Genomic DNA, 25,392 nt, shown 5'->3' on the forward strand with positions numbered 1-25,392 from the left:
ACGCGTCTGCCTGCACACATCTGCAGCCCCTGTCTAGGGCCGCGAGAGGCTGCTCTTCGGGGGGAGGGTGCGGGTCAGGTGCGACTGGAGCCACTTCGTTGGTGTTTCCCCTAGATGCAGCTTTGTCGGCTTGCCGGATGTGCTTCCGTTTCGTCGGTGAGGCCCTACCACCGCTTTGCGTCAGCCTACGGCGATCCATGGGTGAGTAGCCGTGGTCGCCCAGGGGTGTGCCAGGGGCGTGAGGGGTGCGGGGTCCTGTGGACTCCGGCATTGAGCTTGCTGGTTCTGTGTCGGCCCTTGGCAGCTTGCAGCACTAGAGATTCACCATTGCTGCATAATAAAAGTACCACACTTGGTGTGTGGGAGGTGCTCCACATCCACTTGGGGAGGTGCCCTACCTCTACTCCAGATCCGGATAATTTCTTGGTGTTCTTCACCCCACTCGCTGCCTTGTAGTTGCTGATTTAACGGTGGTCCAACGGTCAAAGCGTCATGCTCGGTGCGTGCGGCAGTCCTAGCCTCTGCTCGTTATACCATCTTGCAAGTATCTAAGCTGCGGTGTCTTCTTCTATTGGCCATGGTTCTTGATCTGTATGGTTGTTGGTTGCATCCATGGATCGACTTGTGCCTGCTTCTGGCACCTCTTCTTTGTCATCACTCTTCTTGTTGGTGGTATCATCAAATCAAATGCCGGGTGCGCTCTATGTTGCCAACCTTACCTCTTTCAAGGGTTCCTCTTCTTGTTAGGCGTCGGATGGCGGTAGATGGGGGTCAACATGTGCTGTGAAAGGTGCTGACATTTGCTTGAAGGGAGATCGATATTTTCGGTGAAGCTTTGATCAGTGTTCTCCCTCAACCATTAGTCCCCTTTCCATTGTGACGGTCCCTCATTCCTTCAAGGTTTCCACCCCTCGTTGGACGATGGAGGGCGGCAACGGTGAGGCATAGCTATGAGGGGTGGTGGGTAGCGTATTGGTTTTGGTGAAGCCAGCAAGTATGTTGCTTGATCGCGATGCTCAATGGAGAATGTTGGATTACCTTCGGCCAGTGCAAAACTTGATCCTTGATCCAATTCGAGAGTTATGTTCCTCCTTTTTGTATCTATTCCTTTTTTTTCATTGTGCTTGCAACGTTGGATGTAATCTTTTGTTTCTCTTGTGTCGAGCTGCGCTAGCAGATGCTGTTGTACTTTATGATTTGCTACACCTTATTATATTATTATTATTAAGGCTAGCAGCTTGCCCACCGTAGTTCCCCTGAAAAAGCTAAAAAATAAACTCTCATCATCTACTGTTACCAAATTAAACAAATTTTTTTCAGTAATTAAGCTTAACGTTACAACAAGAAAACACCAAGTCTGACATGTAGGGTTGAAACTGCCCTAGGAAACGAAAGATGTATATTATTTGGAGTGTGATGGAAGATTCTTGATCCGGATGCAAATGTGGTTTAAATTCAAAAGATGGAACGCCACAGCAAAGGGGCAAATGACATACACCAATTTGTTATTTTGCATCCAGTCGGAGCTTTGGATTCGCCGCACAACTTAAGTTAATCATCTGATCATCTCACATGGTCATCTGGTAGTTTCAGAGCTTGTGATTTTGGAAGCCAGCGTAGTGACCTGTAGAAAAGAAGCGCTCGTGTTTGGTTAACAGATTTATTTTTGTTAGTGTAATATTCTACGAAAGCCAGCGTTCGTGTTTAGTTTATAGATTTGTTTGTTGTTTTATTCTAAGAAACTTTGTCTCCACCCTCACTTTATTGTGTCTGACATCCCCAAATAAACAAATGCCAACAAATATATTTGGCTACTGACTTTTTTTTGTCTCTCAGCTGTAGCTACTTTACCACTACATCATTTTAGTTATCTAGTTTCGGCCATGAGAATTAATAAATGTGCTTGGTAATACCTCGCAAAAAAAATGTGGATTTTAGGCATAGGGGCCGCAGCTGCCCACCCGGAACCTCAGCCATCACATCAGCACCGGAGGGCTAGCTTAGATTAATCCATGACATCGAGGGATGAAGTGGTGTGTCTTAATCTCAGCCCTACGATGCTAATCCAATGGCTGAGGTTGAGGATGGGCAGGTGTCCCCATCCACACAAAGTATTTAACCAAAATTGTGCTTCGTAATAATACTGACAGGATAAGCTAGCTAGGGTGATATTTGATTGGGGAGTATAAATATAGCGTGGTCAGAGAAGCACTGCAATTTATGAAAGGAAGACAGTAAAGGGAAGAAGCAAGGATCCTTTATGGTACATAAATATAACCTCCCATGTTTCCGCAAAAAATAAAAATGTCCCATCTCAAGCAAAGGGACGCGGCTAGGCTAGGAAGCAGCTAGTGGCATGATAAAACTGCAAAACTTGTGGTGGGTGGGAGAACTAGATTGGGTTGGCTCTGGTATGGAATCAATTCCAAATCTTTTTTCCGAAACAACGCTACTGAAAAACCTTCATCCATGCTGGCACTAAACCTCATTCGAGCCTTCTTAGGCCGGCACAATAAAGAAAACCTAGGATGCAGTTATATATGTGTGTCATGTATTTCATCGACGCGGATAATTTTACCCAGCCAGCTTAAACAACAGCCAGTACATATACGGCCAATCTGAATAGGAATGATATAGGAGTGTCATGAATATTAAATGTTACGGCACATCAGCAAATTTATTTACATGCCAGAGTTATTTATAAGGAGAGAGGATGGAGAATTTCATGGAATGAGAGAGGTAATGATAAAGCATATTTATTAAGTTTCCAATCTTAATAACTGTACGATGACACTCTTCACTAAGATTGGTCTAATAAGCACTGATTTGGAAGCAAAACTGAAAATGGATGTTTAGATTATCACAACCGGAGCTAATTATGTCCGGCATGATTTTTACATATCAATATCAGGCTTAAATACAGGCCGGTACGGATACTACTCCGCAGGACCGAAAGGAAAGAACCATGAGTTATTACTCGTCGTTGTCACGGCAAACAAAATAGAAAGATGCATTGACCATCAGATCTGATACTATATTATTGTTATGAACGAATGACGCATTAAATAAATGAACATGAAAGCATGTTCTCAGTCATCATGTGGTCAATTATGTTTTGAGCATCACAATCTATGAAGTCCACCTATGACAAGGCAAGATTCATGACAACAATATTCAAAGTCCTACCATTGAATAAGTCCACATAACTAAGATAGATGCATTAAACTAAGATTCATGGCAACCATTATAATTAAACAACTTCACAACCTAACACAGGATTAAACTAGGACTAAACCAGTGCATATAAATAACAAGGGGATATACACTTAATCTTAAATTTTAAACATACATAGAAAACGTAATTAAGAACGATAGGCCGGTGCATACTTCACAAGAACTTGCGAGGCGTTTAAACTGCAATTGTATTCCCAATGCCGCCTCCCTCGCCGCCATGGCGAGTGAACCCGTGGTCGAATGGGTGGCATGGAGGCAATGCTAGGAGACCCCGATGTATGGCTGCTCTAGCTCGGGCCTCGGCTGGCACCCACGGTGGCCACATTGCCCCAGGTCATCATCGCAGCCCTCGAAGCGACGACGTCCGCCACCGTCTCGCGTGCCACTGCAACGATGAGAGGTTGGCAGAGGAGGAGTCTGTGCAAGCAAGGACCCCCACTATATGTCGCAATGGAGCAATGGAGGGCATCCCTAGCTTTTGTAGCTAGTGAGTAACGATTGTGTCACGGCCTCTACCACAGCCTGAGCCACAACTTCAATGGCTTGCAACCATCGCATCCTTGCTCTGCATACATCTTCGTCATGGCAGCGGCAGATGAGGAGCAGGGCATGAGGAGGAGTGCTGGCGGTGGAGGACCTTTCAGCTGATCATCTTTCACTATCACGAAGCGGTAGTGCTGGATCATCACGGTGATGCAGATGCTTGTACTGACAAATGGATCGAAGTCTTTCTTATACACGTACGCCTCCACCACATGATTGTGCGGACCATCCCGCACACCAAGCTAGAGGACGCAGCAAGAGAGCTATTTCTGCAATAGTTGTCTCAGTGTGGATTATGTAGCCATCCACACTAATCATCACGGATACAAATAAAACAAAATATTTATCAGTGAGAATTCTCGAACGAATAATGTAATAAACATAGTACTGATCTTCTCCTTACCTCCGTCATCTAGCTTGTGCTTCCTGATTCCCTCACTACAATGTTTGCCGCCAAGCTTCTGATGCAACCTTTTCGGATGAATAACGTAAATCTAGTTGGGAGGACCAACAAGCTTCCAATGCAAGTTAGCGGGACCGGGAGCGAAACGAGCGAGTAAACGCTTTCACACTGCTATCCGAATCAGTTGAATCTGACACTGGTATGATAATATATTATGAAAATATAACATGCATAAGCTCTTTAAAAGCTCAGCCAACTAGCCTCCCAGATCAATTCACCCGTCGGAAGGGGACCTTCTCACCCCACAAGCCCAGCAGTGGCCATGAAGCTCCTCGACATCCTTTGAACTGGTAAGCAGAACAATAAGGTACTCCGTGAAAGTGCATTTGACTTTGTAAGTGGGTTTTGATGTCGACGACAAGCAAAATTAAGTAGCTAATGCATTTAACAAACTATGGATAGGTTAAAATTTAATGACATGAAATATTTGCGTGAAAAGACGCTAATCTATTTGATAGACGGTGATGGAGCTCAAAAGAAAATTTTTATTTATTTTATATTTTAAATTTGAGTATAGGAAGCACCTTACCGTTAAGAGGGATGCGAGGAGATCACTCGAAGATTTCAAAATACTTAATTGAGATGCTAACCTTCTATGAGAAACAAAAGTCCCACACTTGCACATTTGTGTTCCTGCAGCTTCTGCAGTTGTCGGAAGTTCCGACACCTGTCGGAAATAACTAAGTTCTTCCGACATGGGGTTCTTGGCCTCCTGTTTTTAATAGGATCGGAAGTTCTGACAATCACTTAACCAGCATATTAACGGCTAGTTTTGGGGGTCGGGTATTTATACCCCTCCGCCCCCTCCTCACTTGCTGTTGTTCTTCCCCGAGAAAACATCACCACAAGCTTCAACTCCACTCCTCAATCCTTCCTTTGAGCTAATCCTTGAGTTGATTTGAGCTCGGGTTTTGGTGAGAGCAAGATTGTGGTGTGAGACTTAAGCATTTGAGTGAGAAGACAGTCATGTTGTCACACCCGGTTTTGAAAAGGGAACCGAATGCATCTCATATGTGCACCAGGATCAAGTTCCGCACATATGATAAACCATACAAGTGTATATCCGAAATAATATCATAACGAAAGAGAGTATCATAGTATTTTATTACATGACCGAAAGTCTTAATCTTAAGCGAATAAATAAACGTTTATAACTAGCAGCGGACTTCAACTTCATAGGCAGATGACTGGGAGACATACGCCTAGTATTCTTCAAAATCTTCGAGGAACTCCGGACAATTATCTTGTTCTGAGCAGCATTGGTTTTAATAAAGCAAGTGTGAGTACACTTATGGTTGGTACTCAGCAAGTGGAGTAAATTATAGGACATGCAAGGCTGTAATCAAGAAAAAGCTAACATGCCGCGCTGTCGTAGGCTTTCCGAAGATCTACTTTGAGTGTGTTCGGTTTTTGTGTGTTCGGCTGCGATAAGTATTTTTAGCTGATCACATTTTATTTAGCAAGCATTAACTAAATGTACATATATACCAACCCTTAAATAAATAAGAGAGGTAAGATAACAATATTATGAACAAAGAACCACAATTTAGATCATCTTTAAGTTCAATCATCATGTGAGGGTCCAAGCCGCTCTTAATTGTGAGCACGGCTGATATATCAGTTTTCACTCTGCAGAGGTTGTACACTTTACCCACAACTCGTGTTTTCCTTGATGCCCGGGTTTGCAAAGTCCTTAAACACTTCCGAGGTGAGTGATAGTGATTCACTACGAGGCCGTTACAAAGATTCCCTAACTTGCAACGGTCCGCTAAGATTTCAGGCCGTAGTGGTCATAACCCTCCCTAGTGAGAAAGACGCCTTAACTAGGATCATATCTACACCTCAAGAGGACCGAACTATACCCCATCAGCGCACTCCCCTCTTGCTCTTTCGGTAAGACCATTACAAGCTAAAGTTTCTAATTAATTAGGCAAGACCAGAGCCATGTAGTATTGTGGTTGCACTATTTTCCTGGATGGTTCTCCATGTTCCAATTAATGCAATGATCTTAATTATCACCATAAAAGTATTCCAGAATATGGGTAAACCAGTGTAGCATGATTTCAGGTTATCCAACCAAAGTCTAGTAAAAGCAACTAGCGTAACTACAACATAAATGTAACAACCCAAGTTTAATCAAGGAAGTTCAAAAGAAACTAGGCACATTCTTAGTTTAGGATCCATCATATTCTAGACACATGCATGCATACAAAGTAAATTTGTATATTTATGAAGTTATTAGGACTCGAGTATGATCAAGGATCACTTGCCTTCGTCAAAGAACTGCTGCTGCTCGGGAACGTCTTCAAAGCTTTGCTCTTGCGGATCCTCGAACTGCGCACCGTCTATCGTAACACACAAGTATATACAAACAAAAATATAATAAATAAGAAACAGTACACCAAACAATATAAACAGAGCAAAACAATATTACAAAGCTACTGTATATGTCGCAAGGGTCACGTGAGCGCAAGAATCGATGAAAACGGAGTTAAAACGGAGAAGTTATGGCTAAACTATGATTCTAGGGGCTTATTAGTAAAAGATTTGAATTTAGAAGGGCTCTAGACAAAGAAACCAAGGGTTAGAACATAACTAAACCTTAGTCTAAGGTTTAGATCGCAAAATAGAAAGGCTAGGGACTGCTGGTTCTATTTTAGAAAATGATAGGGACCTAAATAGAATAAAAAGGACCTATTTGTGAATACTTTTGAACTGTCGTGGACTGCGGGTTGATTTCAATATAACTCAAGGGCTAAAGTGCAAAATAACCTAGGTTTGACCGGTATCGGGTTTACTTGACTAGGGTTAGATCTAATCTAACCTGGATCGGGATCGGGCCGTTGTGAGGCGGCTGGCGCTGCGGGGCGGCGACGCGGGGCGCCGGCGGCAGCTTGTCGGAGTTTCGCGTAAACGTGACTCCGGTCATGGTTTCGACTCGAGTTTGGCCTGGGAAAGAGAACGAAGAGGGGAACACATCTACGGGGTTAAGACGAAGCGCCGGCGACCGGGGAAGGCAGACAATGGCGAGATGCGGCTGCAATGCTCGGGCGAGCAATCGTGCGCGCGGGAGCAGGGGAAACAGAGGGGAAAATGGCTGGCGGGGATCCTCACCCCAGGGCTGAGCTATGGCGGCAGCGGAGCGGCGAGGCGGTGGCTACGATGGTGACCGAAGCGCGGTGGCAATGGCAGCGGCGGCTATGGCTTCGAGAGCGAGAGGCGGCGGCTGCAGGTTTGGCGGGCTGTAGGGCACGAGGGCGGCGTTTTATAGGGTGGCCGCAGGCACCTTGGCATGCGGGCCCGGGAGACACGCGGCGGGGCGGCCGTGCCGTGTCGCAGCTGGACTCGGGCTCCAGCCAGACTCGGGCTCGAGCCCGAGTCTGGCTCGAGGTCAGGGACGGCCCCGAAAGGGGGGTTCTGTCTGTCAGTGAGAGAAGGGGGAGGGGAAAGGGAAGCAGGCTGCGCGGGCGGACTGGGCCGGGGAAGAGAGAAACTGGGCCGCACGGAGGAAGAAAGAAAGAAGGAGCTGGGCTGGGCCGCGCTAGAAAAAAGAAGGGGAGGGAAAAGGCCAAGTTGGGTTGGGCCGCAAGGAAGAAAAGAGACAAGGAAAAAGAAAAGAGAGGGTGGGCCGGGTCCAATTAGAAAAAGAGGAAAAAAAGAATTGCATTTGAATTTAAATTTAAAATTCAAATTTAAATGGAAAACAAATAATAAAATAATGCAATACGGCATGAAATGCACAAAAACCTATATTTTCTTATATTTCTTTTTATGGTTAAATAAATTACTATTATTTTATGTTAAATACTCTAAAATCAAAATGATGGAATAAAAACCTTATGGATCCTAAAAGAAATCTAGCAAAATTTATTTAGGTTTTTTTCTAATTTGAAAATTAGGGTGTTACAGACCTACCCCCTTAAAAAAGAATTTCGTCCTCGAGATTCGGCTGGGCTAGCAAAGAGCTTGTGAAATTCTGCCTGTAACTTGTCCTCTCATTCCCAAGTAGCCTCATCCTTTGCATGGTGACTCCACTGAACCTTTACTCCGGGTGATTCTCTCCAATGTGTCTAGTGTGACAGTTCAAGTACTTGTAAGCTAGGCACATTACTTGTTAGTGTGAAATACGTGCTTGCTAGTGTAAAGCTTGTGTGTGTTTATGTGAAGCTTTTCAAAACTTAAATGCAAGTAAAAAGGGTATTTTTGTAATTATGGAAAAACTAGGGTTGTTCTTGCAAAATGTATTTGGGTAGGAGGTAACTTCAAGTAGGTGAAGGGGTTTTTTGCAAACACAATTTTTCTTTCTTTACCCCCTGCAAAAAGAAATGTGAATTTACCCAAAAAGTCTCATTTAAAATGCATGTGTTGATTTGTGTGAAATTGAGTGAAGTTTGTGAAAATAAGGACCAAGGTGTAATTATTCAAAAGTATGAGCTCTTTTACGCAAATAATTGAATTACACAAGTAACTCTCAAAGTTACTAGGGGTTAAAGTGTAATAATGTAAGTCATCATGACATTACATGGAAACTTGCAAATAGGTCCTGAACTTTATGAATTTTACACTCATGATGATAAGAAAGCTTTATAGTTTGGAATTTAGTCCAAGGTTCAAAATAACACCTGATACTTTGAGTTTTTGAATTTGAACCTTAAAGAAAAGTTTTGGCTTTTGAAAAGTACTGCAACTTTTGTTTTTACCATTTTCTCATTTGACCCCTAGATTTATGGGAAATTATGGTTTACGATAAGCCCCTATGATTTCTGTATTTTACAAACCAGTACCTGGATTCATCCCCCTTTTCTTCCTCCTCTGCTTCTTCTCTGCGGGCTCAGCGCCACCCCTGCCACCGCCGTGCCGCCGCTCTGCCTCGCCTGTGCCAAGCCTCTCCGCAGTTCCATGCGTCGCCCCGGAACTAGGTCACCGCCTTAGCCTCTCCCCTCTGGTTTCCTTCGCGGCCGCCGCGCGGTCTTGCGGCTCGGCCGTGCCTTGCCCGGCCGACAGCTCGCCGCCGTCGTGGCACAAGCCGAGCGCTTCCTCTTAGCTTCCGTCCTCCTGTCCACGAGCTTGTCCAACCTATGCCGTTCCGTTTCTCTTGTTCTCCCTCCTGCCCAACGCCCCAAGCACCGAACCTCTCGGCCGTTTCTGTTCTTCTTCTTCGGTGAGCCCAGCTCACCGTGGGCAGTCGTTCCCCAGCCACGCCCTGCCCCAATTAACCCCTGCCGAACATCTGCACCACCTGCTGATGCTCCTCAGCCTCATCCCAACACAAACCCCTCATCGGACCATCCCAACGACGCTCGCCGTCGAGGTGCTCCTCTGCCGCCGCTTCGGGCTCCCGTGGAGATCCTCGTTGCGGCCATCCTCCGCTGCCCCGGTGCAATTCTTTGCATTCCAAGCTGCCTCGCCTCACTCCGCATCTGACCCACTTCTCTTAGAGCCAATCCGAGCCCCTGCCCGCGTGCCAGTGGCGCCACCGCGTGCCATGGCCGCCGCCGCCCCTGTTCGCCGTGGGCAGCCATCATCAGCCCCTCCCCGCTCTCCTCGACCCCCTGCCGAGCTTCTCCACTCCCTACTGGTGCTCCCCGACCCCACCCTGGCGCAAACCCCTCACCAGACCATCCCACTAACGTTCACTGTCGACCTTCCTCCGCCGCCGCTTCGGCCTCCCCGTCGACCCGGCCGTCCAGCAGCTCCCACCCCTCGCCTATCACTCTAGCAGGACCACATCACCTCGAGGAAGCCCCTGGACCACCTCACCGAGCCTCTTCGACCCCCAGCATGCCGGAACATCCCCGCCGTGACCAAGCCCAACCGCCGCCGCCGCCAGGAGCAGAGCTCCGTGGCTGGCCCGCCTCCGACCACCCCAGCTCCACCCAAACGCCGCCCGAGGTCCATCTCCACTTCTTTGTGCTCCTCCACCCGTGGCCCCTCGCCGCCGGTGACCCCTTTCACCAGAACGTCGCCGCCTTCTTCCTGCCCTCTGTTCCCCCGACCAGGGACCTGATTGCTTCGATTTAGAAAGTTCTGGAGTGTTCTCTGTAAAATTTCCAGAGCCTTCTCTATTTCAAATTAGTGAACTTCTAAATTCCATAGAAATTTGTAGGAAATTCATAAAAATACAAAACCAGTTTTGTTTGAATCCTTAAGTCAAAATCTATAAGTTTTATGTTGTGATCTTGAGTTGAATGTATTTAAATTGTGATCTAAGTTAAATATTAGGAAATGAGTGTTTTATTTGTACCTCATGTTATATGCATGTGTTGTAGCTGAAATTTGAATCATAGGATGTGTGTCTCAAGTAGAGATTTATGTAAAATTTGCAGATCTAGTGTTGATGCCTAGCTAAGGATTTTAAATACCTTGATGATAGGTTGCTTGAATCTCTAATATTTATTCTAGAATGATCCCGTTAGAATTTATGGTCAAATCTTTTACAGTAATTTCTGCTAGTGGAGTATAATCTATGATAAAATTTTTAGAATCAGTAATACTGTCTAACTTAAGCTAGGAATCTATGATTTAGTTCTAAGGTTAATTAATTTATACTAGAGCCTATTCATGTAAAATGATGAAGATATTCTGGGAAGTTAATCTAAGGTAGTATAGTATATCCATGAGGTTTCATAGATAAATCTTCTCTAAAAATTAAGTTATTAATATAATTTGATAGGTTGTTTTCAGTTTTGTTTATTCTTGTGACTATATTTCTTTCAGAAATAAATTAACTGGTTTTGCAAAGTTAATAGTGATGTTAATATACTTAGTCTGGTTGTATAGAATAGATTGGTCTCTGTCGAATCTGTATAGCATAATAAGTTTAATGCCAAACTTATCTATAGATTAATGGTTGTTAGTTATAAACCCTAATTATGAAGATACAATCAAACTAACCCTAGTTATTTTACGCAGTTAAACATGTTGTTTAGTATAGCTAATTAAGTTAATCTATACTCGATAAATGACTGCCCAGTAGAAGAGTGAATGATATGTTGGTGCATAGCATGTTTTTTGTTTTACAGTCTTAGCTCATATTTTTGTGATAGACACGTATGATGTTTGGTTAACCCTTTCACATGAGTGCTTGTGCTCTTCTATCATGACCTTGTCCTTGTCTAGTTTGCAATCTTTTAGGGCCCCTTTCTGTATCAAATTCCTTCGTTACCCCTCTCTGCCAACACATTTCTATCGGCCGGTTTATCGGCTAAGATATTTGGCCACACACCCCTCAGCTATACATCCATAAAACACATCCCTATCGGCCACATGCCTTTTGGCTGCACATCTGTAGCACACCCATCGACTGTATGCTTACCCACCACATGCCCTTTTAGCTATACATCTATCGGCACAAGCCCATTAGCCACATCCTCCTTAATCTAGTTCCGCGCTTGTAGTTTCATTAGCCTAGCCCGATATTAGTGTTCTGTTCCACCTAGTTCTTGTAGCAGGTCCGGTTTAGATAACTTCATCGGCTATACGTCACTCGATTGTTGTACTGATGTAATCAAGTCGATGCAACCGCACCTAGTTACCTAGGATAACACTTAAGCACATCTCAGTTAGGCACAGTTAGTACAGAGTAGGACAATCAGCAACACGGTTGATATGCCCCAGTAGATACAGGAGAACATTAAGGATGGAAACCGACTACACAGCCGATCCACCAATCGGCTGAACACGCCGAGGCCCAGACCGTACGGATACATAGTTCGACTAGTCTACCAATACACCATCGGCTAGTTACTTGCACTAATCAACTAGCTATGCCGATTCATCACTCGACTAGTTCTAACCGATGTGTAAACCGACTAATGTGCCGATGCACTAAATCGACTAGTATGCCGATTCACTGATCGTCTAGTACACGTACACAAATCGGCTTAGCTGATGTTCACTAATCAACTAGTTTGCAAATGCACTGATCGACTACTTGTACCGATTCACAAATCTAGTACATGCGCACATATCAGCTTGGCTGATGTTCACACTCTCGACTAGTTTACCAATGCTCAATCGGATAGTTACATGCTACGCGAATCGAGTAGTTGTTGCACAATCGGCTACTTCCAATATTGAATAGTTACAAACACTAATCGACTAGCGTGCCGATATTCACAGATCGACTAGTTGCTAAAAACACAAATCGGCTAAGCCGATACGCACAGTGATCAGCTAGACATCCGATTTAGATGACATATCAGATGTACCTGCCAAAACACACCACCACAGATCGGCAAGTTAGCACAGTAAGAGTCTCTGTTAGGCACGGCCGATACAGCTTTGGCCAATCAGCTAGCACCAGTAGACATCCAATCAGCTAGACCTAATACACATGAATCAGTTAAGGCCAAGGCCAATGCACCAACCAATCGAATAGACCAAAAACATGATGATAATCCAATCGGCAAGATCTTTCCTTGTTCTATTCTTAAAGTACTGTACCTTTAACGTTTCTATCCATATCAGCCAATTTGACCCTAGGGGAACTCAAATCGGCTAATCTCTTAAGCTTATATACAAAGACCACTCCTGTCGATTTCTCTTCCAAACAGAAATTAGCAGATTTTCTAAAAACTGTGTAGATAGCTCCCTCCTCTACCAATTCTATCAGCTGAACCCCTGTTATTTCCAATTGGCTCTGTTGTAATCTTCAACAAATAGCCGACTTTAGTTAGTTGTCCACCTAAAGCTCTATCCCAAGTTTAGTTTCAAGTCTTTATGGTTTTCATATGAGTAATATGTTAAATGAGTGTTGGATTGCAACTTTATTGTGAAGTAAGATAGTTTTATGTGCACACTTTGAATGTAACGTTGCATTGCATGCAGATACGACTACTTCCGTAGACGGTACCTACGAGATCTCCCAGGAGTCTGCAGAGGATGTTTCCGAAGACCAAGTGAACGTCACCAAGGGATTATCTGAAGCCCTGAACCAAAGTTCGGAAGATAATAATACTAACATCCCTGACTCTAGCCCCACCAACAAAGGCAAGCCCCGGTGCATAACCTAGTATTTCAAATTACTATATTATGCAATTCTATACTTATATATTATATCATGCATTAAGTCTAGGAGTTGAAATGCAAACCTTAAATGCATAAATTCTAGGAACCTATGTATTGTGCCCGAGTCCTTATCGAGTAAATGCTATGCTAATAGGACCGGTAGAAGTTGGGTGATTTCCTGTCACTCGCGCAATATAGGAGTTGCATGTTTACTATTTTGCAATCACTATAAGAATGATGGACAGGGTCATGTGCAGTATCATGACTTGGAGGTTTACCCTGTCTGTTTTGATAAAAGTTGATAAGGTCGCAGTGTGTGGTAGTGGTGGCTAAGCGTTTGAAAGTACTAGCCACATGCCGTGAAATATGGTAAAGCGGTAAGCCTAGTAACCAATCGGCTCGAGGAGTGGACATACCTCCCACCACTCGTAATTTGGTTTTTCTCACGCACCGACGTGCGGGAGTACGTTCCGCGCAGCGGATAGGAGTACGGTCATGTAGTCGCGCTATAGACGTATGTCCTGCACAATTGGTGTGCATACGGTCCTGCAGTCGCTTGTGGTAGCCCTGTTCCACGAGTCGGACTAAAAGGCAAACGGTTGCTTCGGAACTATCGTTGGATGTTCCAAGCGTGTGAGTTAGGTTTGCCTTGCAAGGTTTCAAAATTCAATTCAGAATCGTCCGTTTCTCGCGGAGATTGAGACTGCTTATTCCTTCTGCCACATAGAGTAAGAACCGTAACTGTTGTTGGAATAATCTTGATGAATGCTAATCTCTACCTTACTTGTCTAGTGTAGGTGCTTACCTAGAATGACTAATTAAATTAGAATTTGAAAGCTAAAATTTGAAAGTAGATCATAGTCTTTGTTGCTTTTCAGCAAAAGCTAAACCCAGAACCTTTGCAAAGCCTCCATGGTCTAGTTATGGGCTAAGTATACCTAGATAACGGGTAAGCCTTGCTGAGTATTAGTATACTCAGCCTTGCTAGTTATTGTTTTTCAGGTATAACTGATGAGGACCAGACTCCTAAGCTACCTTGGCCCTATGCTCTGCCTGATGGTTGGTCCATGGAATGGGATCCGTCCCCGACCAACACTGATCCTACCGAATGATGTCATGCCAGGGCTTAGCATGATGTCCGTACTAGCAACGTGTATAGTTGTCATATTTTAAAACTCCGCTGCTGTGAATTTGAAACTTTAAACTGGTTTATATTAATTTCTATCAGTTTGGAACTTATGCTACTTTTGGACACTCTTATAATATAAATGTCTGTGATGTAAAATATGATGGCAATTGTATCTCTAGACTCGCCATCGTGCGAGGTACCTTGTTTGATCCTGCTTTCGGTGGTTTATCGGGACGTTACCCGACAGGCCAAGGGATTATATCGTTTGAAGTACGTTGGAGCCCTCAAGAGTGGACTCGCGTACTTGAGCCGGTGTAATTCAGGTTGGTTCTGCCACATCCAGAATTTTGATTAGGTGCTCCGTGTAAGTCAAATCATCCTGTACATTCAACTCCTCCAGTGGCAACTGTTCCTCTAGTACCCTCAAACACTTCTTCAACTGTGATATGTGAAACACGTTGTGCACATCTGATAGTCGCGCAGGTAGCTCTAGCTAGTAAGCTACTCACCTTTCCATTCCAAGATCTTGAACGGGCCAATGTAACGAGATGACAACTTCCCTTTGATCTTGAATCTGCGCAAATCTCTGATAGGTGACACTTTCAGATACACAAAGTCTCCTTCTTCAAAAGTTAACTCCCATCATCGAGTATCTTCATAACTCTTCTGCCTTGACTGAGCCACTTTCAGATTCTTACGGGCAACCTGTACCTGTCATTCGGCCTCTTTAATAATCTCAGGCCCGAACAACTGACTTTCACCTGTCTCACTCCAATACAACGGAGTTCTGCACTTCCTGCCATACAATGCCTCAAACGGTGCCATCTTCAAACTGGCCTGATAACTGTTGTTGTAAGAGAACTCTACAAATGGCAAACTCTTATCCCAACTGCCTTCGTGTTTTAGGGCACAAGCCCTAAGCATATCCTCCAATACCTGGTTTGTCCTTTTTGTCTACCCATTAGTCCGCGGATGATAAGCGGAGCTGAAATTCAACTTTGTGTCCATCGACTCATGCAACTTCTGCCAAAACCGAGATGTGAACTGAGTACCTCTATCTGACACTATCTTCTTAGGTACCCCATGCAAGCATACAATTCGGGAGATATATAACTCTGCTAATCGTGCCCTTGTGTAGGTAGTCTTCAACGGTATGAAGTGAGCTACTTTGGTCAAACGATCCACTATGACCCATATGGAATCGTATCCATCTGATGTGCGTGGCAATCCCATAATGAAATCCATACCAATTTCTTCCCACTTCCATTCTGGCACCTTCAATGGCTGTAACAAACCGGCTGGTCTCTGATGTTCTGCCTTGACCCTCTGACACACATCATAGAGTGCCACATGAGCTGCAATATCACGCTTCATGCCATACCACCAGTATCTCTCCTTCAGATCCTGATACATCTTGGTACTGCTCGGATGGATAGAATAAATTGAGTCATGAGCTTCCTGCAAAATTTTCTCACGAAAATGATCCACATCGGGCACATATATTTTCTTTTGGAACCACACAGTTCCATGCTTATCTTTTGTGAAGTTAGGTGCCTTGCCTGCTTCTATCATCTCCTTTATCTACTGAATCTTAGGATCCTCAAGCTGACCCTTCCTTTTCTCTTGTTTGAGAGTCGGCTCTACTTCCATAGTGATTCCTTCTGTATGAGCAATGAACCCAAGGTTGAGTTTTTCAAACTCTTTATATAACTCCCAAGGCATCTGGCTAACCATTGTCGCATTCACATAATTCTTGTGACTCAAGGCATCAGCAACCACATTTGCCTTCCCTGGATGATAGTGTATCTCCAGGTCATAATCCTTTATGAGTTCTAACCATCTTCGCTGTCTTAGGTTGAGGTCATTCTGAGTGAAAATATACTTCAGACTCTTGTGATTGGTGTATATCTGACATCTATAACCCAACAAACAGTGCCTCCATATCTTCAAAGCATGTACCACTGCTGCTAACTCCAGGTCATGTGTAGGATAGTTCTACTCATGTTTCCTCAACTGATGGGACGCATATGCAATCACGTGTCCTTCCTGCATCAATACACAGCCAAAACCTTATTTAGAAGCGTCACAGTACATGTCGAAACTCTTGTGAATATCAGGCATAGCCAATACTGGTGTGGTAGTCAACCTTTTTCTCAACTCATCAAATCTGTCCTGACATGCCTCTGACCATATAAACTTCTTGTCTATCTCTAGTAGTGATGTAAGGGGTTTCACTATCTTAGAGAAGCCTTCTATAAATCTCCTGTAATATCCTGCGAGTCCTAAGAAACTCCGGATCTCTGATATTGTTGTTGGCGGTTCCCAATTCAACACATCTCTGACCTTCCCTGGATCCACTGCAATACCCCCGCTTGTGATAACATGACCAAGGAACGAGACCTCTTTTAACTAGAATTCACACTTGCTGAACTTGGCATACAACTGATTATCTCTGAGTTTCTGCAGAATAAGCCTCAAATGTTCCTCGTGTTCCTCCTCATTTCTGGAGTACACCAAAATATCATCAATGAACCCCACCATGAACTTGTCAAGATACTCCATGAATACTTTATTCATCAGATACTTGAAGTAAGCTGGAGCATTAGTCAACCCAAATGATATTACTGTGTATTCATAAAGCCCGTATTTGGTAGTAAAAGCTATTTTAGCAATATCTGAGGGTCGTATCCTCAGCTGATGACATCCAGACCTCAAGTCAATCTTAGAGAATACTCTGGCTCCCTTCAACTGATCAAATAGGTCTTCTATACGAGGCAATGGATACTTGTTCTTGATGGTAACCTCATTCAAGACTCTATAATCAACACACATCCTCTATGTACCATCTTTCTTCTCAACAAATATCACGGGTACTCCCCAAGGTGAAGAACTAGGACGAATGAACTGCTTATCTAACAAATCTTTTAGCTGTTTCTTAAGTTCCTCTAGTTCACCAACTGATATCCTATATGGCCTCTTAGCAATAGGTGCAGTACCAGGTAAAAGATCTATGAGGAATTCAATGTCGCAATCAGGTGGCATACCTGGCAAATCATCGGGGAAGACGTCCGGGTAATCACACACAACTCTGATGTCCTCAATCGAATCTACAACTGATTCACTGCAGAGTCTACTGCCGACGGAAGTGTTGCAACAAACTCAAACCGTTCACCTTCTGAGCTAGTGAGAATCACAGATCGCTTGGATCAGTTAATGACTGCGTCGTACTTTATCAACCATCCCATTCCGAGAATGATATCAATACCACTGTACTGTAAGACTATTGGATTTGCATAGAATTCCCTTCCCATAATCTATATTTTCACCCCAAGACACTGATACACAACCCTCATATTTCCCCCAGGTGAATTCACTAGCATGGAACTAGGCATGGTGCATAGGGGAATGGAGTACTTAGCAACGTACTCGGTAGAAATGAAAGTATGCGATGCTCCAGAATCAAATAAAACTGATGCAGGGGCTGAGTTGATGAGGAACATACCGAACACAATGTCATGAACATCTTGAGCGGTCTCCGCGGCCACATGATTCACACGCTCACAGACGAAGTTCTGCTAACCCTTGTTATTCTACGGTGTTTGGTTGTTATTTCTGGGCTGTTGCTGCTGCAGAGTCTGCCTCTGTCCACTGTTGTTGAACTAGCCTGGAGTGTTCTGGGCATTTCCCTTGGGACAACGATTGGTATAGTGTCCCGCTTCACCACATCGGAAGCACATGTTACCACCAGTGGAAACAGGGGTATTGTTCCTCACAGGTGTTCCCGTAGGGGTGTTCTGGCGATTCTGCAGAGAGTTGGGACGCTGCACCATCTGACCGACATGCTGGGCTTGCTGCCGCTGGCTCTGTTGGTTGGGGTGCTGGTACTAATTCAGCCTGTAGTTGACACCCTGTCCTCCAGTGTGAAAAGGTGTTCCCTGTGGGGGCGCGAAACAACGGCGTGAGTTGTTGCTGAACTGCCCTGACGATTCAAACTTTCTCTTCTTCTCACCCATCTCCTTGCGAGCATGCTCCGCCATGATGGCATTGTCCACCATCTTCTGGAAGTTCTCAAAAGTGTGTACCATCAGCTAATACTTGATAGGACCAATCAAACCATCCCTGAAGTGATCCTACTTCTCTGCATCATCTGCTACATCTGCAGGAGCGTAGCAAGACAACTGGATGAACTTGTCCCGGTACTCACTCATAGACATTGATCCCTATTTTAGCGCAAGGAACTCTTGCTTCTTGAGCTTCATCAGACCTTTGGGTATGTGTTGCTCCCTGAATTTGTCCCTGAACTCCTGCCAGGTGATGGTGTTGGGGGTGTCATGAGCTGCGGTGTAAGCATCCCACCAATCTGTAGCGGTTCCTTCTAATCTGCCTGAAGCATAAAAGACCTTCTCCCTATCAGTACATTGGATGATGTTCAGCATCTTCTCCACCATCTTGATCTAGTCATCAGCTTGCAGAGGATCAGGTGGTTGAGAAAATGAGGGAGGTTTGTGGCTCATGAACTCCCTGTGCCTGTCTCTAGCTGGCGATGGTGGCGGTGGTGGAGCTTGGTTCATCTGAGCCTGCATGTTGGCGATAGTGTTCACCATGTTGGTAAGCAGCTGAGTCTGGACGGCGAGAAACTGCTCCATCCCTGTAGATGGCACATAGTGTTGTTGACTCTACTAAGGATCGGGGTTGGTATTGTTGCTCATTTCCTGTCATGGTACTACAGGCTGATCAACTCCTGGCCCGGACCTGGTGTCCATCATCTGATCGGTTAGAAAAGTAAGACTCATAAAATTAGTCATGGAAAAAGGATAGGAGTAAGGATAAGATAAAGATAGAAAATAAAATAGACAACCCCAAGCTTTACCGACTATCTATATTTATGGAAAACTTGATATAATTGTGGTCATCACTCCACAACTTATCGCAATCATTACAAAGATCCAAATCAAATTGTTCTCACAAAACCAAGCACACAAGCATATTAACAAACTATAAAGACCGTTCAAACTAGCGATTACAAAAAGACTCTTAGAAAAACTCCTATCTTAGAAACACTCCTAACTTAACTTCTAGATCTAGCATATCTAACGGTAACGGGTGCAGTAGCCGGGCTCTCCATAGTGAACGCGCTTGCGGGGAGGTGACTCTAGCAGGTACTCGATGGACTCATCGCTGTCGTACTCCGGGGGTAGCTCCAGATCTCCGCTTAGCTGAGCTTCCAGAATTGTTTTCACCCTGATCTTCTTGCTCATCTTTCTCTTAACCTCCTGGATCTCTGCTCCGGCAGCATCCAGGTCTGTGCTGAGAGCGGCAACCAACTTCTGCGTGGTGTCCATGAGCAAGCTTCCTTTCCCAAGGGGCGGGGCAGGAATCTGTGCACAAGTGGCACCCTTCATGCGCCGTGGGAATTGCTGAAACTCAGTGCTCTGCTGTTCATCCCGGAAAGCGTGACAAAGATAGTAGAGCGCTCTTCTAGCAGCTTCACTAGTCCCTGCGTCCAAAGTCCTCCTGGGCACGTCATCAAAGTGCTTATAGTACTCAATCCGGCTACCATACTTCTCATCAGGAACACTGATCACTGCTGCTACTAACCACTCCTCCTCCTGCTGGGCATTCTTGTACAAGCAAGCTTCATAACGTGGCATTAGTGGGAAGCCGATTCTCTGCATGGCCGTCCAGAGAAGTGCTGGAAATGGGCCTTCAGTAAAGTTTAGGCAATGTATCTACTTCTCGTAGTGGGGCTCAGGTGGTGGTGGATTTGCTGCAATGGCTGGCTATGGATCATCATCTGGGTCCTCGTCACCACCATCGGGTGCAGCTGGGTCATCGTTACCATCTTCAGCATTGTCCCCTCCTGCAGCATCTGAATCGGCACCGTCTTCTCCTGCAGCATCCTCATTGCTGTCACTTGTGGCGTCAAGGTGGTCCTCAGACAGCTCCATGGGCTCCTCCTCAGTATCAGTGTCCACCCAGCCTCCTTCATGGTAGCCGTAGTAGTCGTCATCGTCGTCTTCAACTATCACGAACTCAGGCAAGATCTCCGGCTGCTCGGGCTCCTCCTGGTCGGGCACTTCCTAAGGATGATGGATCGGATGAGGCGGTCCACGGGTGCTCTTGCGCGCGGTCTGCCTGGTTTTGGCCATCTGTAGCAAAAGTGAGGACAGCGCAAGATAGAGGATATTTAGAAAATGCTATAGGTGACCTTAAACCAAGAATGAGTTTGGAAAACATCAACACACTTGAAAGGCAAGTATGAAGTCAAGGATGAGATAATAGCGATATAATCAAGAAATAAGCAATTTTTCAAAAGCAAGCAAGCAGAAGCTTGGTTACTAAGCAAGATAAGCCTTAAAATTCGACCATTACTAACTAGGCTAACATTCTACAGTCATCACTGCTCTGATACAACTTCTATCACACCCGGTTTTGAAAAGGGAACCGAATGCATCTCATATGTGCACCAGGATCAAGTTCCACACATATGATAGACCATACAAGTGTATATCCGAAACAATGTCATAACGAAAGAGAGTTTCATAGTATTTTATTACATGACTGAAAGTCTTAATCTTAAGTGAATAAATAAATAAATATTTATAACTAGCAGTGGACTTCAACTTCATAGGCAGATGACTGGGAGACAAATGCCTAGTATTCTTCAAAATCTTCGAGGAACTCCGGACAATTATCTTGTTCTGAGCAATATTGGTTTTAATAAAGCAAGTGTGAGTACACTTATGGTTGGTACTCAGCAAGTGGAGTAAATAATAGGACATGCAACACTGTAATAAAAAAAAGCTAACATGGTTTGACTGCGATAAATATTTTTAGTTGATCAAGTTTTAGTTAGCAAGCATTAACTAAATGTAAGTATATACAAACCCTTAAATAAATAAGAGAGATAAGATAACAACATTATGAACAAAGAACCTCAATTTAGATGATCTTTAATGTGGCAGAACCAACCTGAATTATACCGGCTCAAGTACGCGAGTCCTCCCTTGAGGGCTACCTCGTGCTTCAAACGGTATAAGCCTTTGGCCTGTCGGGTAACGTCCCGATAAACCACCGAACGCAGGATCCAACAAGGTACCTCACACGAAGGTGAGTCCAGAGATATAAAAGCCAATATACTTTACATCACAGGCAGATATATTACAAAAGTATACAAAGCATCATTTGTTCCCACTAAGGAGATTATTACAAAACAGGTTTAAAGTCTTAAGATAAAACAGCGGAGTTTGAAAAGCGTAAACATTGTACACGTCGTTATTACAGATAGCATGCTAGCCCTGGCATGATATCACTCGGCGGAATCGGTGTTGGTCGGGGACAGATCCCACTCCACCGACCAACCATCAGGCAAGGGGTAGGGCCACGGTGTAATGAAAGCTGGCTCATCAGGGAGATTACCTGAAGTAAATCAACAAAAGCAAGGCTGAGTATACTAATACTCAGCAAGGCTTACCCGTCTCATGGTATACTTAGCCATGTAACTAGACTTATGCAACAAAGAGTAGATCCTTACTTTCAACTTTTAGCTTTCAGGTTCTAGTGATTATCCATTCTAGGTAAGCACTTATAACTACTCAAACATGGTAGAATCTTTAATCAAACGTCATCTTTGGTAATCACATAGTTGCTCTTGTTACTCTATGTGGCAAAGGGGGTAAGCAGTCTCATTCATCGTGAGAGGCGGACGATTCCTGAATCAAAATTCAAACCTTGCAAGGATAACCTAACACACACGCTTGGAACACCAAAGGGTCGTTCCGAAGCAACCGTTTGCCTTTCATTCCGACTCGTGGATCAGATCCACCACAAGCGACTGCAGGACTATACGCACTTCCAAAGTGCAGGACGTACGTCTGTAGCGCGACTACAAAACCCGTACTCCTGGTTGCCTAGCAACACGTATTCCTACACGTCGAACAAAGTAACCAAAAAGAAGCAAATACATGTGGTGGGAGGTATGTCCACTCCTCGGGCTGATTGGTTACTAGGCTTACCGCTTACCATATTTCACGGTATGTGGCTAGTACTTTCAAACACTTAACCACCACTACCACACACTGCGACCTTATCAAAATTCATCAATACAGACGGGGTATCACATCAACCATGATACCTAATAAAACTCCCGTCCGTCATCCTTATAATGATAACAGGAAGGTAAACATTACAATTCCTATATCGCGCGAGTGACAGGAAATCACTCGACTTCTACCGACCCTATAAGCAGAACAGCTATTCGGACTCAGGTTCTAATGTTCAATACATCGGTTCCTGGAATTATGCAACTAAGGTTTCCAAACAACTCCTAAGAACTTAATGCATAAAGACATATATAAATAGTATAGTTTGCAGTGTAAATAAAGTAGGGGTTATGTCCGGGGCTTGCCTTCGCTGGTGGGGTTGGGGTTAGTCAAATTAATATCTTCCGAACCTTGGTTCGGGGCTTCAGAGAATTCCGTGACAAAGTTCCCGGGGTCTTCAGAACAACCTCCTTCTGGTTCCGGGATAAGCTCGTAGTCACCGTCAGCGAGAGCGGTCGAGTCTATATGAGATGCAAAGTTACAAGTTATGGAATGCATATACTTTTCTGTTAACTCACAATAAAGTTGCAATCCAAATAAAAGAACATTACATTTCGACAAATAACCTAACTACTCTGCACTGGGCAGTCATTTATCGAGTATTAGTTATTTTATCTAAACCCATTAGACAACGGGGTTGATTACACTAATTATCTAACTAGTGACATAGGGCAACAGGTTGGGTGGTTCCTAACAACTATGTTAAAAAGCTTTATATATTGACTACATTAATTATTTATATGATCTTGGTATTACTATTACACTATGGACTAATTAAATTATGTCTAACTTGTTTGACACCTAATTCTTGGTTGGAAATTTAATAACATGTTACACTATCAAAGAACAGTACCCTAAAATATTTTCATGATTTTTGGAATATTTATCATCTATAAAAATCTATCATATAAAATAAACTATACATTATTTCTAATTAAACTTGTGCATTAAGAAAATATTACTTAATTATTAGGACAATTATTTTTCTTAAATTCTACATGTTAAAAGAAAACTAACACAACTGGTTTCACCATTTTATCATTTTTCTATGAATTACTATGCATTTCTTAAGCCTACAATTAACCAAATTAACATTTAAATTAGATCATCAAACATTCAGAAACTGAATTTTACCCCTTAAGTAAAGTTGTAGATCTTTAACTTAGGATTCCAACAAAATTTAGTTTCCATTTTTATGATTTTTCCATGAATAGATACAGAATTTCTAAGTTAACAACATTATTTACACAAGGGGGGCCTTCGGGACTATTCATCTGAGTCTACAGTTGTGCACATAACCCCTTGAACTTTTGACTCTTCTAACCCGGGGTCCTTGGGCTGTGAACCAGAGCAGAGCAAGGTGGGGGCGGCCATGTTCCGGCGACGGTGGTCACCGGCGGTGAGGTCCAAGGGCAGGGAAGGGTGCAGGAGCTCACGAGGGTTCTGTCGCACCACGTGTCGAGGGCTGGGGTGGCCGGAATGGTAGAGCTCGACGAGGACCCGAGGCGGCGGCGGAGCGGCCACCGTCGACGGCAAGGTTCCGGCGGTGAACGTCAGCAGAGGACCTGCGCACGAGAACCAGTTCATCATGGGGAACGTGTAGGTACAATCAATTGGAAGGATTCATGTCGGATTCGAGGTGACCAACGGAGACAGTAGCGGCGGCAGCGAGAAAGAACGCCGGCGAGCGTCAGGGAGGCGCGGTGGTGGACTAGAGAGCTAATGGATGGGTCGGGGAGCTTCGGGGTGGTGATGTGGTGCTGGCTAAAAGGTCCTGGGGGTGTGGGGAGGCTCGAGTCGTGCTGCCCACGGTGAGGCCGAAGGCGGCGACGGCGGCGCTCGTCGGAGGCGAAGTTTTTGTGGGAATTGGGAGGCAACAGAGGGTCGTCGAGCACGAGCAAGCAACGGGGAAACTTGCATGAGGATGGATTGGGGCGGAGGAGGTCTGGTGTTGGCTGTCCACGGGCGTGCCGTGCGTGGCCGGAGCGGAAGAGGACGGCGGCGGAGGAATGTGGCTCGGATGCTCGGAATTGGGCACTGGGAGTAGCAGAACAGGATGTAGGCGTTGGAGTGGTGCTGCTGCGTGCGAGAGACCGAGAGTTAAGGCGCGGCGGTGGGCTGTCCACGGCGACGAGGAGGTGGCGGCCGGCGGAGGCTCGGGGTCGTCGTGGCGCGCGCGCGCGAGGCCAGAAAGGGAGGGGAACTGGACCGGGAGAGGAAGGAGGCGACGCGTGGATACTTGCAGAGACTGGAGGTGGAGCTCGGGGTCCTGTGCCGGCGGTCAGCGGCGGAGGCAGAGCGGAGCAGAGGGGGAAGTGGCAGTGGCAGAGGTAGAAGAAGCAGGCAGGAGTCAGAAGGACTTGTTCGTGATTTCCACAAAGTTCAGGGACCTCTTAGTAAACTAAAAATTCTCACTGCTACAAAGGTCAAATGAAAAAGTGCTCAACATGAAAGTTGTAGAGTTTTTCAAACTCTACAATGTTGCTTTAGGGCTTAGGTTCAGAAACTCAAAGTTTACAGCTACTTAGATTACAGTTTGAAACAAGATGGAATTTAAGTTAAATTTGCCTTTGCCCACCTAAATTTGATCAAATTTTGGGCATATTTACAAATTTTCTGACCTGTCATGATTACTTGTATTTTTACACATTAACCCTTAAGTAAATTTGAATTTGACTTTTATATTCCAACCATTTCATATGTAACCCTTATATTTGTGTTAATTACACATAGGCCCTTGGTTTCATACAAAGTCTATTTCTTTTAGGTTTTAACTTAATATTTGTACTTTTCTTCTCTATAGTCATTTGAATTTGACATTTAAGAGCATTATCACACAATTGCACATAAGGACTTATAAAATTCATAATTTACAAATACACCCCTAGTTTTCTGTACAATTCATAACATAC

General features: G+C 44.4%; 1 protein-coding gene across 1 annotated transcript; it reads right to left on the reverse strand.

Annotated features, from left to right (window-relative positions):
• Nucleotides 1–20,158: 20,158 nt before the first annotated feature.
• Nucleotides 20,159–23,854, reverse strand: LOC112896019 (secreted acidic protein 1A-like). Its single transcript, XM_025964057.1, has 2 exons — nt 23,780–23,854; nt 20,159–20,458 (listed from the first exon to the last, which is right to left on the reverse strand). Exons 1-2 carry the CDS (start codon nt 23,852–23,854, stop codon nt 20,159–20,161), a joined length of 375 nt encoding a protein of 124 aa, XP_025819842.1.
• Nucleotides 23,855–25,392: the final 1,538 nt, after the last annotated feature.

The sequence above is a fragment of the Panicum hallii genome, chromosome 1, assembly GCF_002211085.1.
Source record: "Panicum hallii strain FIL2 chromosome 1, PHallii_v3.1, whole genome shotgun sequence".
In the NCBI taxonomy this organism is placed as follows: Eukaryota; Viridiplantae; Streptophyta; class Magnoliopsida; order Poales; family Poaceae; genus Panicum; species Panicum hallii.